At 38.0% G+C, this 16,189-nt stretch overlaps 1 protein-coding gene across 4 annotated transcripts in view; it reads right to left on the bottom strand.

The window, feature by feature from the left end:
- Positions 1 to 16,189, bottom strand: part of INPP5A (inositol polyphosphate-5-phosphatase A) — a 329,370-nt gene that overhangs the window by 102,920 nt on the left and 210,261 nt on the right. For all 4 annotated transcript variants that reach the window (XM_020794993.3, XM_078391263.1, XM_078391265.1 and 1 more), the window contains one exon: positions 3,528 to 3,612. In XM_020794993.3, the coding sequence (XP_020650652.2) occupies positions 3,528 to 3,612 (85 nt within the window). The remainder of the gene's footprint in view (positions 1 to 3,527; positions 3,613 to 16,189) is intronic.

The raw sequence follows: 16,189 nt of genomic DNA, 5'->3' as shown, positions 1-16,189 counted from the left end.
TTTCTGTTTAGGCAGGCAGAGCTAATTGTTCAATTTATAAAACACTACAGTGAAGTTTTTTATCACATAACTATTTGGTAGCAGCTCCCCATGAAGAAATATTTTATGGGTAGCAAAAAGAGATGAAGTGAGGAAGGGAAGATGTGCTATTTCTCTAAGGAAAAGTGGTAACTAATCTATATGTTGCCTTTGTGACATCATTACAGTGGCAAAACATCTCCCCCAGTTGACTCTAGCAGCAAATCAATAACAAATAGGTAGGCTAACTTTAGGGGGAGTTCTGACACAAGAGCTGCCAACCTCAACTCTATCACGCTCTTCAACGCTACCAGTGTAGTCCATTTTAGCCATATGTTTCAAATACCTACGAGTTGCCACTCTTGTGTGGATGCCAATCCCAAAGCAGTAGTTTTGCCATTGTCCTTCAAAAAAGCAATGTATGAAATCTGGCCTTGGAAAAGTGGCACAGTATTACAACTGGAGAACAACAAAGCAAAAAACAAAGTGTGTTGCTTATATAAACATATATAGGGCCTATAAGGCTTAAAGCACTCTCTGGATACTTTACAATTTTAAAAAATTATACAGGCTATACATTGCCCACCTGCCCCAGCAAACTGGGTACTCATTTTACAATCCCCAGAAGGATGGAAGGCTGAGTCAACCTCAAGCTGGCTGTCAGAATCCGTTGGTATCAAACACTGACCATGAGCAGAGTTTTGGCTGCAAGTCTACAATTTAACCACTGTGCCACTAGGCTTTTAGTAAGTAACTGGTTTGCTTCTTCCCTAAGAAGGTCAGTGTGGAAGACATGGTTTGCTCTCTGATGTTTATACCTACAAATATTTTGTGAAGTAAGGTAAGCTGAGCTTCACAGAAATTGTGGGATGTCAGCTTCAGTTTACCTAATTGTCTAGTCAGCCATTCTCAACGGGGGTCATGGCACATCTGAAAGGGGCCACTGGCTGGAAACAATTCTTCACACACCACTTTGTAAGGTTTGATATGCAACTTCTACCATTCTGATTCAGCTTATATTTCTTTCATACTGTGCTTATGGCTACCCCCCCCCCAAAAAAAAGGGGGTTTGAGAATGGCTGGTCTAGACATTATGGCATCCTGGCTCTCACACTTCTAAAGAACACCCTGGAAATAGCAGGAATGACATGTAAGGCCTTAGAGACATTATTAGAAGAATGCCCCACATCCACACCCATGGACAACAAAAGGTGCCACTGGTCTTTTTCAGCATGGTAACTACTGTGCTCTTACAATGGAAGATCCAAATCAAGCATTCCAAGCATTCATCAATGTAGAAATCCCTAGCTATAGGGGGGAAAACCTTTATGCTTAGCTTGCTAAACAAGTTCATTATTTGTGGTTGTAATAGCTTCTTAGTTTCTTCAAGCAGTAGCATAAGTACAGACTTTGGGGAAACCATGGATGTGTGGCCTAGCGTTAGACAGTGTCCACTATTACTCTCAGCAATGAGGAGGGAAAGAAAACTGAAGAAAACAAGGACTTGTGTCTCTGACTCCCTGTTAAGATTCTGCAGGATACTATGCTACCAGCAGGCTAAAGGGAAGTCACCTCTCCTGTCCTCTGAAAAGAAATGGGAAGGGAAGGAAAAGCAGTCCTTGCCCACAAGCAGGCCTTTCGAGGTTGGTAAAGCAGACAAGTGAATTCACTGGATTGCCTCCACCTAACTTTCCATGACATCTTGACAACACTTTCTCTTTGAGTGTACCTATTACCAAACTGGAACCTCCTGCATAGCAACTGCATTGCACAAAGAACAATACTGGGTGATGTGAATTCTTTCCTTCTTCAGGCACTGGAAAGGGTGTGCACTTTTTAAATGTAGTTGTATACAGGTGAGGTGTTTAAAATTCAATTCAAGTGTCTTATAGACACTGTGTCTTAAATCTTAGATGCAGGAATGTAGCGAACTTCATAAAGTACGTATTTTTCGCTCCAGAAGACGCACCTTTCCACAAGACGCACCAATTTTTTAGGAGAAGAAAACAGGAAAATATAATCTGTTTTCTTCGCTCCATAAGACGCACAGACTTTCCACCCCCGTTTTGTGGGGGAAAAGTGCGTCTTATGGTGCGAAAAATACGGTACTCTAGGAATGAAAATAGCCACATCAGATTGGAGAAAGTTATTATGAGAATTTCCCATTACAGGATATCTGTTGGGTTATCCACACACTGTCTGGAATGTTTTATAAGGAGGAAAGCACTCTTTTATCACGTTATTATAACTCTAGAAGATGAACTGAAATTTCTGTGAAAGTTAATTAAAGACAATACTATGAGAAACATTAATTTTCAACAAAGCTTTTAAACTTAACTACATTTATACCAGTCACATAATCATTGAACAAACTGAAATATGTGGTACAGAAAGTGTGAGCTGTAAATGCAGAAGCCTCTTGTTGAAATTTTACTACAGCCATGAACTCATTAGATAGCTGAGGTGGCAGTATCAAGTCACTGTTCCTGTCTCTTTAAACCAGTGGTTGGCAACAGATGGTCTGCAGGCAGTTCCTGCCCATCCTCAAAAAGTGTGCTGCCAAAATTCATTTAGTAATCTAGTAAAAGCTTATTATAAAGGGCTTTCAACTAGTTTGCTGTCAAATATCACAATTTTACCTCCAAATAACTGCTGAATTTTACCTGGACTTTTGCCATAGTGCCATGAAATGCCTCAAAACCAAGGACTTTTCCCTTGTTTTAAAGGGCCTTTATCAGTTTGTTACTCGACTTCAGAGTAGAGGGCATATGGGGTGGGTGGCAATGACCACTACAGAGACACAAAGGATGTTCCAAAACTCACCAAAGTCACCCACATCTCATTTACAATGATGTTCAGAGCGGTGTTAGTGCTGTGATTTATGGGACCCCTTGCTTGTTTCTGCAACAAATCTGCCGTGGTGGGTATTATTACATATACTCCGAATTCTTATGAACAGAACGAGTCTGAAAATGAGCTCTGCTTCTATAGCTAAACTAAAATACTCCTAATTTGTATCAGGAGATTTGCTCACCAAGTGGCAAACACACATTTGCATTCATTTACAGCTAGCAGTGTTCATTAGGACATTCTTGAAACTCAAAACATTTCCACTGCACAGCATTTCATGGAGACAATTTTAGCTATTTATATGTACATATTTAAAAAATCATCCTAAACTTGCTAATGCAAGCTCTTCTGGAAACCCTATGACATGAGAAACAAATTCCTTCTCTGCCCACTACAGCATGCTTTAAAAAAGAACTCTACAGTGCAATCTGCTTCTGACCACTAGGTTTCTATCAATTACTTCACATAACCTCTAAGAGCTGTGTACTGCAGCAGAGAAACAGGACACTTGTATCAAATATTTTTGATGGTTGCAACCAACTCAGTCTATTACAAAAAGCTGCTGCAAGTTTAAAACCAAATTAAATGCCTTTTATTATTCATTTTTTAAACAATAATCTTGCATAGGAGACAGATACAAAGCATATGGAAGGTCCTACCTCTACCACAGCTTTTGCATCCAGTCGAAAGTTGAAATCTCCAAAGACAAAATAGGAAACTCTTTCAAATCGCTGATCTATAATTCTGAAAAGCATACAAGGAGGAAATAACTAGATTAAAATTTGGTATATGTTGATATATAAGAAGTAATCTTTGAAGTTGACACAAACAATATGCAGAATTTTAAGTGCAAGGAGATTACATGTGTATCAGAAGGAGGTATACTCATTAAATTGCCACTAAAGATCTGCCAAGGGATAGTGGAGGGAAGAGTGGTAGCACTGCTAGCCAACCAAATCATTCTCAACAATATTCCATTCCAATTCCCCTCTCTTTCAAAGGTCAGCATTCCATGTTGACTGAAAATACTCAGGATATATCTACTCTATAGTTATTGCACTTTGAATTCATTTTAACTGCTCCTACTGAATCCTGGGATCTGTAGTTTGGTTAGAAATTCAGAAGTCTCTGCTAGAGCTCTAGTGCCCACTCCAAACTTAGAATTCTAAGTACCTCACAAAACTAAAAAAATCCCAGGATGCCACAGGACTGAACATCTATTGAGTGGATTCAGTCTACTATAATCATGCAGTGTAGATTCACTTCCCATAGACTGTTTTGAGGTTTTCTTGAGATGTTTTTTTTCTAAATCCTTTTTTTTTTTTACTTTTACGAAACTTGGAAGTCTTGCATATTTGCTAATATACCGCCTTATTTATGGATAGTGTTGCTCTAGCTATTGAACTCAGAAATAAAGTGAATGATACAATTAATAGTCAGTAATAAAAATAGATAATATTATCACTAATATTACCATGACTTCTCAGTCAAATTTCAGACTTCCTGAGCATTCTCCTGAGAAATGAACCTTTGACTGAAAGAGTTAAATTTGGAAATTTATGAGGGTTCATTTTAAAATACTTGCAATGACCAAAAGGGAAGAGATTTGTATAACAATTTTAATCCTATTATACGTTCACTAAAACCCAATTAATCTGGAGTATCAAAAAAAAAGTGCTTTGCTCATGGGGAAAATTATGTGCCATAAATGTAAGCAATCCTAAAAACTGGCAAGAAATGTGGAACTAGTCTACAAGTTGGTGGTGGAACTAGAACCAAACATCCTTACAAAGATTTGAACCAGGCATTTGATTAATTTGCTACGGCTCTTCATAAGATCTCAGTGAGATGAATGGGTCAGAATAAGCGACATATAAAAACATGCACTAGTTAAGTTTTCAGCAAGTAACAACAATAAATCTCAACAGCTCATCAAATAGCAGATCTATTCAGGAAGATTCCCCTCCTTCCTAGCAGGACCAGAGGGCTTTAGAAGTTGCTTTATTGTAAATCCTGTATTACAATTTACTTTTGAACATGCTATGAATCAAAATTTCCTATAAAAGGTTGCAATTAATCACCCAATGGTGTGATAAATTTTCATGGTGCAAAAAAAGAAAGCAGCCAAGCCCTGTCACCAGCATTAATTTAATGTCTTTCAGTGGGAGGTTCTAGTGCCATTTCATGTATATGTTACCCGAAGTTTGTGTTGCATTATCAAAACTACTGCAATGCATCTGCGAGATTTACACCCCAATTCCTTAATGCTGCCAAACAGCTGTTCAAATTACCCTGTTTAAATTACATAAAATGCTGATCATTATCATTCTAGAGCAGTAGATCCCAACCTTGAGTCCCCAGATGTTCCTAGACTAAAATTCCCAGAAGCCTTCCATACTAGCTCTGCTGACCATGATATCTGGGAGTTGTAATCCAAAAGTCTCTGTGGACCCAAGATTGGGAACCACTATTTTAAAGATTAACCCATTAGAATGTGGGAACAGTTGACATCCCCCAGCACATGTGCAGAGAGAGAGAGAGAGAGAGAGAGAGAGAGAGAGAGAGAGAGAGAGAGAGAGAAGAGAGAAAGGTTAAATCTCAATGGGCCTATTAGACATAATGAAAGCCTGAGGTTCAATATATTGTAGTTCCAGTCATTTAACTTCTCATACGGCCTTAGGAAATTCCATGCTGAAGAGCTAATTAGAATAGATCATACTTATTATATACATGAGACATCGTTCTTGGTGGGCATATAATGATGACTTGGGTCCATAGATAAATAGAGGCTGTCCACAATCCAAGCTGAAGGGGAATATCTTCCCAGAGCTGCGCAGTAAGTTGTCCCCACCCCACCCCCTTTGGATCATGGGCTGGCTTTGGAACAGTCAGAATCCAATAGCAACAAAAGACAAAAAAATACAGTCTGTGACAAGCACAGCAACCATTCGCAACAGTAATAAATAGCTATTTCCCATAAATTGTACTCATACAACTTTTTGAGCTGCCAGAATTGCCAGCCAGAATACCAATAATGTACATCAAATATTGAATTCACAATTAAAAGACTCCAGACAAGAAAGCTTGTATTGTGTGCTACTGCCTGAGCGTCTACATCTGCCATAGTTACGATCAACAAATATGGGGCCATAAATAAAGGAGAGTGATAGAATAAGTAGTCATCCTAGAGATCAACTATGACGCTATTCTGATTGTTTTAAAAGAACATTTGTTGGTTATTCTATTAGCTAGTAATTTTTAAAAGAGGTTTCTCAAGGAATTGAGTTTTTCTGTTCTCCCACAAGAGTGTGATATTCTTAACCAACCTTATTCAGGTGACCTGGAACATTTTCATTAACTGATTTCTTTAGGTTTCTCTACAGTGGCTGAAGTACCTAAGTACACTGGTTGATAATGATTAATTTCAAACAGCCAGAGACACTTACTATGTACAGCATTCATCCTCAAGTTGTCCCAGAGAAGCACAAGATGCTTTAGCAGTATCATATAGCAACCTTTTTATTTTTCTCTTGACAGAATCGCTAATTTTCCAAAATTCACATCCATAAGGTGCTACACGAAGAAGTTAAAGCACCCAAATTTTGTAGAAATTACTGACCATTCTGGAATATTCAAGTTTATCTGTACAGTATAAGAGAGGTCGCAGCTTAGTAAACTTGCTGTTTGAAGTTGAAAAGGAAAAAGGTAAGTACCTTATACAGTATACTCGAGTATAAGCCAACCCAAATATAAGCTGAGGCACCCAATTTTACCGCAAAACTGGGAAAACTTATTGACTCAAGTATAAGCCGAGGGTGGAAAATGCAGCAGCTACTGGTAAATTTCAAAAATAAAAATAGATATCCATAAAATTACATTAATTGAGGCATCAGTAGGTTAAATGTTTTTGAAGATACTGCCCTTCTGAGCTTTGAGACACACTTCACTGCCTGCGGAGGGAGGACTCATACCGGATGCTGCAATTATCTACTGCTCTACTGCTGTATAACAAGGAGAGAGATGGAGGATGGAGGAGGAAAGTGGGAGGAGGAAGGTGGGTACATAGAATATGCAGAAGGAGGAGGATGGGAGTGTCCTGGAAGCGGAAATGCAGTGTGCTTAACCAGGGTCATCGGACCACCCACAGAGGCTGCAGGTGCCCGTAGATGAGCAGGGGAGTCGGGAGAACACCTGCACTGCAGGGGAGAACATGTAATTTTGACACTGACCCAAGTATAAGCCGAGGAGGGTGCTTTTTCAACAAAAACATTGTGCTGAAAAACTAGGCTTATACTCGAGTATATACAGTACGTTCATTGTCTTCAATTTTTGCACCCACCCATGGCTTCCAATAAACAATCTCACAGAAGTAAATATTCCACTCAATTGTCTCTATAACTTGCATGTGCTTTCAAGGACTTAACATCACAAGACATAAAGGAATAGAGATCAAGTGTGGTGTAGTAGTTAGAGCACTGAAGAATGAGGTTCAATCAACCCTGAAACTTAATGGGGGAACTAATCTAACAGGCTCCTAAGGCTGAAGAAGTAAAGCAACATAAACTACTTTCAGCTCTCTGGGGGAAAGTGACATAAAAATGTGAATGAATAAATAATTACAACTTATGATGAAGGAGCACAAAGTACTTCGTGCACTTCTTGACTAATAATGTTATTGCTACTATGAAGGTATATATCACAGTAATGCTATCAGTCTTTAAGATGCCACAATATTTAAATTATTTTTAAAATACCAGAGCAACGAGAGGGTATCTCTGAGGGTCAAATTCTATCACTCTACATCTAGTATATGCAACACCAACTGTGAGATGAGGAGATAATTCTTTCCAGAGGGGCTTTCACATTGTTTTTGGAACTCACTTTCAGCATATCCTATAAAATACTCTTGTCTTTTGCATGGACAAAAAGAGTAGAGGGTAAAAATAAAAAAAATTAAATCTTAAATTTGAAGTAATTGTTAGTAGAATTCATGATTTCACTTTCCCAAGTTTTAACTGTATCTCCTCTATTAAAGTTCCCAGTCAGTTTTTCAGGCAAGTCTTTGTCCTTAAGTTGTGTTAAATTACTTTGGTATCCGTAAAGGTCTACTCAATTACTTTGGTGGATAGTTTCTCAGTAAATGTAGACAGAGGCTGAACATGGCTTCAGCGAACATATTAAAAAGGACAAAATAGAAATTATGTGTTTCATATATTCCTATTTATTTAGAGATAACAATAACCTGACTATATATTGTTTTAAAGAAGAAAAGAACAATAAATAAATGGAAAGTATGGCAGATGGTTTTTTCTGGGTTGTATTATAGACCAACGTCCTCCCTGTTTTAGTTACTGATACTTCAGGATTTTCTTAATAACAAAAGGGCATCCTATTATTTGGTAATCAGAATATTTTCTAAAAGTTTAAAATATGTTGAAGAACCTATGTAAAAGACATTTTATTTAAAAGAAAAAAAATACAGAAATGTTAATGAACTTCTGGGAGTGATTTTCCAATAAGAAAGCATCTCCCCCCACCATCCCAATGCTCCTAAAGGCTTCTCCGGGGCAAATGAGAACCTAGGGAGCCTCAGAACATGAGGAGGCGAGAATAGGATGTTTTCAATTAAATTAAAGATTTCCTCTTTGAAGGACGTAAAGTTACACTAACTGGATATCAGCTCAACCTTGCTAGTTTCAGGCTTTAATCTTGCTTACACCTTCTATCTTCTGTATATTTATTTAGAAGTAAACATCTCTGTGCCCAGTGGAAACTATTCCTTAATGTAGGTATTTGGTGGGACCTTTTTCAAATTCACTTTTTAATATACTATACATTTGAAGAGTCATTTTTGAGAAGTAAAAGTGAACTTACTTTCAACAAAGGAAATCAATACACCAAAGCATATTCAGCAAACATCTGTAATTGCAATAAGGTGTTAAAATCATATAATTTTAATGGGTAAGTGAATTTCCAGCTATATGTCCTCAAGTTCACTTGGCAATCTAAATTGATGATATGAATAGAAGAAATGTAATTGACTTCCTGCTGCTTTCACCATATGTTTCCTCACATATTACCATTATGATGGTCACGATCCAGGGTTATGGGGTTGGGAGGGGGAGAACATTCACATAGCAGCTCTCTCTCTATATATATATATGTGTGTGTGTGTATACACGTACGTACACACTGAGAGCTGCTGAACATGATTCAGTGTGACAAGAGGCACAGTGATCTGGCTAAACCATTTCTCAGAGCACTTTGTAAAGGAGGATCAGCTGCATTATTCCTTTAATAGCCATGTCTAATGCAATAGGCAAGCGGGTTTTGTCCCAAGTCAAGGTATCAGCTGCAGGTCAGAAGGTAACATTCTGTTTACAAGATTATTTCCTAAAGCACTTATCTTGCCTTCGGTGTGAAAAGTTGACTTTTCTGTTTGTCAGGGGGGCAAAAGAATTGAGGGAATGAGAAAAATTAGCCACACTGGGTTGGAGCTGAATGGAATTAAGTGGGAGGTCTGAGAAAGGCCTGCTGCGGTGCTCAGCGGGGTACCTTATTAGCCACGTCATCGCAGTTCATTCAGGCAAACAGTAACACTGTCACCAACATTCCCACACAAAGACACAGTTCTTCACACAGTCTATAAACATGCTTCCCCTGGCCGATTCATCCTAGCTTGACACCACTGAAATGAGCGGCCTTCTTCCCCCCCCCTTTTTTTTTTTAGTGAATAACAAAACCGAATTCCCAACCTTTGGCCAAAGAGGATGAATAGAAGGAGAGAAAAGGAGTATCACTGTTGCTTTCCAGCAAGGAAACAAATTAGAGTTCAAAATTATTTATTTCATCGTTTTAATTTGCCATTTAAACTTTAACTGTATGAAAAATGTAGGAGGTTAAAGGCTGATGTTAAGCAAAAATTACTCGTTTATTAATTAATCAATCTTTACTACTGATGTTAAGATTACTGTTAAATGTACTCCCTGTACTTATTTTTCTGATTTTCTGAAAATTGGCACGGCTCTCCATTTATACCCCCCTTGGATGGCAATTAGAAAATGGCATTTAATGGCAGCAGGAGAAGATGTGTGAAAAACGGAAAATATTTGTAATTTTCAGCACATGTTTCAATGGAAATGAAAACAAGCAGTAGAATCTTGAGATACAGTGCTGTTCTAAGCAGCAGCAGTTAGGAGAGTTTTTAAAAAAATCTCAAAATAAAATCAGAAAGCTTTTCTAGCTTTATGATTTCCTAAACACTGAATTTTATGTCAGCAAGACAGCTGACATAAAAGGTATCTTGAGGTCTATAAAGCTGCCTTTACAAGAATTGGCACATATGCATCATGTATCATGAAAAAGAAAGAATATCAACACTCTGAGGAGGGAAAACATTATAAATGATCACTTTGGCGTTCATGTGTGCACATGTGCAAATGTGTCCTTAAACTACTTCCTGTATGTAAAGCTTCACACAAATTTTGAATTGAGCATCTGTTTCAATTTGAAACTAACAAAAATAATGCTGCAGTAGGGTGCAGCATGCAATCCTCAGTGAAAAGTTTAGAAAGATGCTCAGATAAGGAGAAACAATAGGAGTGTTTGCATGCATGCAGAGTGCTGAATCCCTACTGATCTTAGCAACCACAAAGAGTGCGGAATCAGAATAAAGGTCACAGGAAGGTCAATGGAGAGATTTTGATTTTTTTTTTTGTGCTCTGTTTGTGTGTGTATATAGTATCCTTATTAAAAGTTATCAGCTCAAACAGAGAGGAGCAAGGCAGACCAAAGAGAGGAACAAGATGGAAGAAAGGGTAATACAGTTCTATTGGTAAATATCAATAGAGAAAAAATGTTTACAGTAACTTTTCCTTCTATAATGCTACATCTCGGGCAAGCTCTGTTCCAAGTGCCCATCACCCTTCTGTAGTGGCAGCAGCTATAAAGGCAGAACTTCCTCTGCTAATGCGAGATGGCCGTGACATTTCTTCGGCTCAGGTTTGTTTGACCCAATCCTTAGCAAAAGTTGGCCCTCCAAATGTTGTAAAACGTCTGGAGGGCCAAAATAACCCCTCCCTACTATAGGACATTCATAGAAGTGAATAGTTTCCATGCTTCTCTTGTGACTGTTCTCAGATTCAGAGATCGTGAGGACACTTACACTCATTACACAAATTCCAAACCTGCACGCATATCAAATCACACATTCTTGTAACCAGGGATGGTACAGAAAAGAGGAGATGCTATTCTATTCTGCTATTTCTAGCTGCTTAACGCCAAGGACAGAAAATCAAACCTGCTGCTGTCAGAATTCCTTGATACAAATCTCTGGAGACTTGGTATAGAAGGCACAGATCTGGTCACTATAAAAAAGGACAACCAAAATGACTTGGAAAAGAGGGTAGGAATAAGCTTTTCCCTCTCCTCAAAATGTTGAAACACAGTGTTGTTCATCTAATGAAGCTGATCTGTGGGATATTTAGAAGAAACAAAATCCCTATTTGGGTGTTACATTCTGAAAGCAGGAGGACTGCAGCCTTGATGGGGATACATGGAAGTCCCTCCTCCAATCTCCCTTATGCACCTCTCAATCAAGTTTTTAGAAGTGTTTATAAGCACATTCAGCTCAACACGCTTACAGTGTACCTAGAGAGAACTCCCACTGTAAGAGTGCCATATGGAATATGCTTACAGGGATTTATACTGGCTTTCGCAATAAACATACAAAAGCTTGACTCAAACCAAAATAAGGGGAGAACAATGGGAGAAGGGCTTATGTTCCCACCCCTGCCCTACCCCCACAGTTAGATCCCTCCCAGCTTTAGGTTACAAAGCCTGAATAGGGCTAAAAAGAAGCACATCTTTATACATGGCATAATTAAATTATGCAACTCACTGCTGCAAGATGTGATGATGGCAACTGATTCAGATGGATTTTACAAGGAGATTAGATAAAATTAGGTACAATATGCCACTCCTCTAATTAAAGGCAGCATGTCTCTGAATACAAGTCACTGGGTACCATGGCTAAAGAGAGGCATTCACTTTGTGTTCCAGGGGTACCAGTTTGGCTCCTGTGAAAAACAAGCCATTATATGAAACAGACCTTTTTATCTGACCCAGAGCTCAGAAGTAAGTAGCTATGAATAGTGAGTTCCTTTACCAGCAGCGACTAAATAACACTACTGCTTTACCACTGGCACTCAATCAGGGATAACTTCACTCTAGGTTTTGGCACTATTGTTTTTATTTACTTTTATAGCTACAGGGTGTGTGATATCTACAGTGCAGGGTTTGTAGCCCACTCGGTTCCACTTGGTGTTGCTGATTTGTGTTGTGTTGAAGTAACAATGAAGTGAGTAGGTGGAGATTGTGTTTTGTGCTTCCAGTGTTCAGTTTTTTAAAAAAGAAAAGTAACAAAAACAATTTTGGGGCAATTTTGAAAAAAGCCAAAATGAATACTTTTTTTTTTTTTTAAAGGGCAGATCTTAACAGAAAATACATACTTGGAGGTGGGCTTGGAACTGTAACAGTAGTAAACTACTGTATTTTCAGAAGTAACATTCCAAGCTCTGCTCATTCCTGTAGGTCTCTTCCTATGTTCGTAGTTCTTAGGAAAATATTTAATGACTGGTGCTGTTCATGTTTTAGAACAATCCCATTTGTTGCTTAGTACAACATAATGTATCTATACAGGCTAGAAACAATCTTTCTCAAAGGGAAAATTAATAGATGACAACCGGGGAAAAAAAGTCCTAACGTTAAGTGCCTTCACTGGTATGGTAGTAATGTTGTAATACTGACATTAAAAAGCTTAACTTTATCACATTCTTCATCCTCTTGCTTTTTTATATAATAGCCAAAACCTATTAATAACACAAAAACATTTCAAAAGGTCAAGCACCAAACAACAAGATAAAAGGTGTTGTCAAGAGGCTTAGGTAATCATCTTAATACTCAGAGCATTTGCCAGGGCTGTCTAACTAATATGTGTGTTCACTTTTAATTTCAATATAGTGCCTTATGAACAAAAAAATGCTGCTTTTTCAATTAATTACCATGTCAGCAGATATTAGGATGGCAAGAAAGACCACATCAATAATATATGTGTAATTCAGGGAAAGGATTATAAGAAGAGCTATAAAATCAATGTTTGGAGCTGGAAAAATTGCGCTGTTTAGTCTCTACAGTATATCCCTTCTATTGACAAAACCATGATCTTATCTGACATTGACATTCACCTAATACAATGTTAGATATGTTTAATGATATAAATACATGTCAATTCTGTTATGATCAAACATAGCTCCCATTGTAATGGGCGATGCTGCCATAAATGTGAATTGCTTCTGTTTTAACAGAATGCCATGGCTCCAGGTCCAAATGTCCATTTCACAGGTGTGCAGGTTCATTTAGAAGGATGGTTGCATCCTTCTAAAACAGAAATAAATAGAAAACCAACATCATACACAAGGATGGAGAACCTCTAAGGGCTCCACAAGACCTTACCACTGGCCATGATGAGTGGAGCTTATGGGACTTGAGACCACATCTGAAGGGCCAAACGTTTCTTACCATTTAGTTACTATTCATCCTTTAAAGAAGATCCTTGGAGAGTATTAATTTCAGTGTTGTATTTCCAATATATGATTGTCTGCATCTTAACCAACTTTTTGCTGCTTCCTCCTACATTCCATTTGAAGATATCCAAACAGAGACGTCACAACTTGACCACCAGATATTTTCTCATCTCTCCATCCCTTTATGGCTCTGTTTATCACACCCCTCAATGAAGAGTTCTGGAGGGCTCAGAACTTTGCAAAGAATCTTGTGCCCTTTCAGTTGGATGAAAGGAGATAAGCATTGCAATTGTCACAACTTGGTTTATGTGTCCCAATGCTTCAGATCTCTAAGAAGGATTCTGATGTAGCAATTAACATGTTGCTTTCATGTAGATTTCAATACTGAAAGACAATGTTTGATTAAAATGAGGGCAATGATTGCAATATTCTATACACTGCTAGAATATGAGAGTCCCCTGTACTGCAAGGAGATCAGACCTATCCATTCTAAAGGAAATCAACCCTGAATGCTCACTGTAAGGACAGATCCTAAAGTTGAGGCTCCAATACTTTGCCCATCTCATGAGAAGAGAAAACTCCCTGGAAAAGACCCTAATGTTGGGAAAGAGTGAAGGCAAGAGGAGAAGGGGACGACAGAGGATGAAATGGTTGGACAGTGTCATCGAAGCGACCAACATGAATTTGACCAAACTCTAAGAGGCAGTGGAAGACAAGAGGGCATGCTCTTGTCCATGGGGTCACGAAGAGTCAGACACTACGTACTTAATGACTAAACAACAACAACAACAACAACAACAACAACAAATGCACTGCTACCATGCAATCATTATTCACCATCAATGAGGGTATGCAAGACAATTCTGTGGATTGTATTCTGTTTATCTTTATTGTATGTACAACGAAACATTCATTACATTCTGATCAGCAGTATGAAGCATCTATAAAGTTGGCAAAAGACAAAAACCGGGAGAGATGAAAATTTATCAGAAAGTGATAGTATGGCAAGTAAATAGACATCAGTTTTGATGAGTATGGTCTAAACATACAATATTTAGATCACATACTCCCTTCATAAAAGAAAAGCAGCAAAAGAAAGGCAAACAGCTTAGATATTCAAGAGATAAGCCCAATGATTACATTTAAAAACAGTCTTATTAATGCAATGAAATCCCTTAACATTTTAAAGATAATTTGCAGATTCCGTATCTTTAGCTTTCGTTTAAGTTCCACTTGGATATATTTGAAAAACCCTCTGCAAAGAAAGGGTGTTGAGAAGAAAAATTCTTAGTGCCTTTTAAAAATAGCAAGAACACATAGCAAGAATAAAGTTGTGTTTACCAACACTCCAAATACTCAATTTGCTCAAATGCCCCAGCCCTTTAGTACAACGTTTGCCTCTGCCTAGAAACGAAGTGCTTTTCTTCAGCTCATTCAGCTGTTAGTTCTGGGAAAAGCCCAAAGAGAAACATTTAGATTGGAGGGGTCTTTGAGAAGATGTGACAGTTGACTGATGAGCGTCCATAAAATGACAAAGAATGGCTGTGTGGAGAATGTGCATCACATCGACTCACCCTGGGAAAACTAATTGCTTTGAATTGTTAATAGTAACATTATTTTTCTGGCAATCATTTCTTTTGAATACTCAAAATGAGCATGAAACAGCCCCTTTGACTGGACATAAAAGTTAAATGTCCCAATGTTGATCAAATTAACTTCAGCTATGTGACAATGGACTATATTTGTGAGAAAATAATAGAGGTCACAAAGGGTGGGGGTCTGTATGCCAAGATTTCACACTTGTAATGTAAAAAAAAAATGTTTCTCTTCAACCAGACCAAGCTACGTTTCAGAGAGAAAACAGAGGAGCACTGTCATGTTCAGAAGGGGTGGGGTGGAGTGAGGAAACATGGTCTGGATAAATTTAGGGTGTTTCAGAGACTGACACAGCATCAACTGCCTCCTTCTAAGCTCTTTTTAGCCTGTTACTACATTGTTTGGCACATTTTTACAACCGATCCTTCAGTTCCTCCTTTAGTAATGTACTGTATGTCTTAACACTGATGTGATTCAAAGTTGTCAGAAGTAATAAGGATAACATTTACTTTAAAAAAGATCAGCTGTGTTTGCCTGTTTTAGTATCTATAGAAAACACTACATTTTTAATGGCACTTTCAAGACTAGTAGATTTTTTTTATATCAAGCGTTCGTTAATTTCTTCAGCATGGGATTTCGTAGACTTACCGACAAGAAGGACTTCCCTTTCCCAAGCAATACATTTACATATCTCCCACATTTTGTTAGCCCCTTATAATGTTAGAACACAGCCATGGAATGTAACATAAACAGCTTTGCAGTTCTTGTTATAACGCTTTAAAACTGCTCTCAAATTGGTAAACCTAAAAAAACCACCACCTCTGCTTCAAGAAAGTACTATATGTGTCCATGTATTAGTAATAAACAACAAAGCAATTTCACACTGGCTTTGATATTTTGAACATGGGACACATTAGCTCCACTTCCTCTTGCAGCAATTCTCAGTCTGTTGATTATCACTCTTCTCTTTTTTAAAAAAATATTTTAAGAATATATAACCCCTCCCCCATATTAGACCACTAACACCTCTTTCAGTACTATACAATATACAATTGCTTGGGGGAATTTTTGTGTGTGGCTGAACCTCTTTTGATCACACTTAAATTCATCCTTCTTTAAAAAAGCTAATTTGCATTCATTTC

The sequence above is a fragment of the Pogona vitticeps genome, chromosome 3 (genome assembly GCF_051106095.1).
Source record: "Pogona vitticeps strain Pit_001003342236 chromosome 3, PviZW2.1, whole genome shotgun sequence".
Classification (NCBI taxonomy): domain Eukaryota; kingdom Metazoa; phylum Chordata; class Lepidosauria; order Squamata; family Agamidae; genus Pogona; species Pogona vitticeps.
Note: the sequence above shows the minus strand (reverse complement) of the source record. Positions and strands in the feature narration are given on the sequence as shown.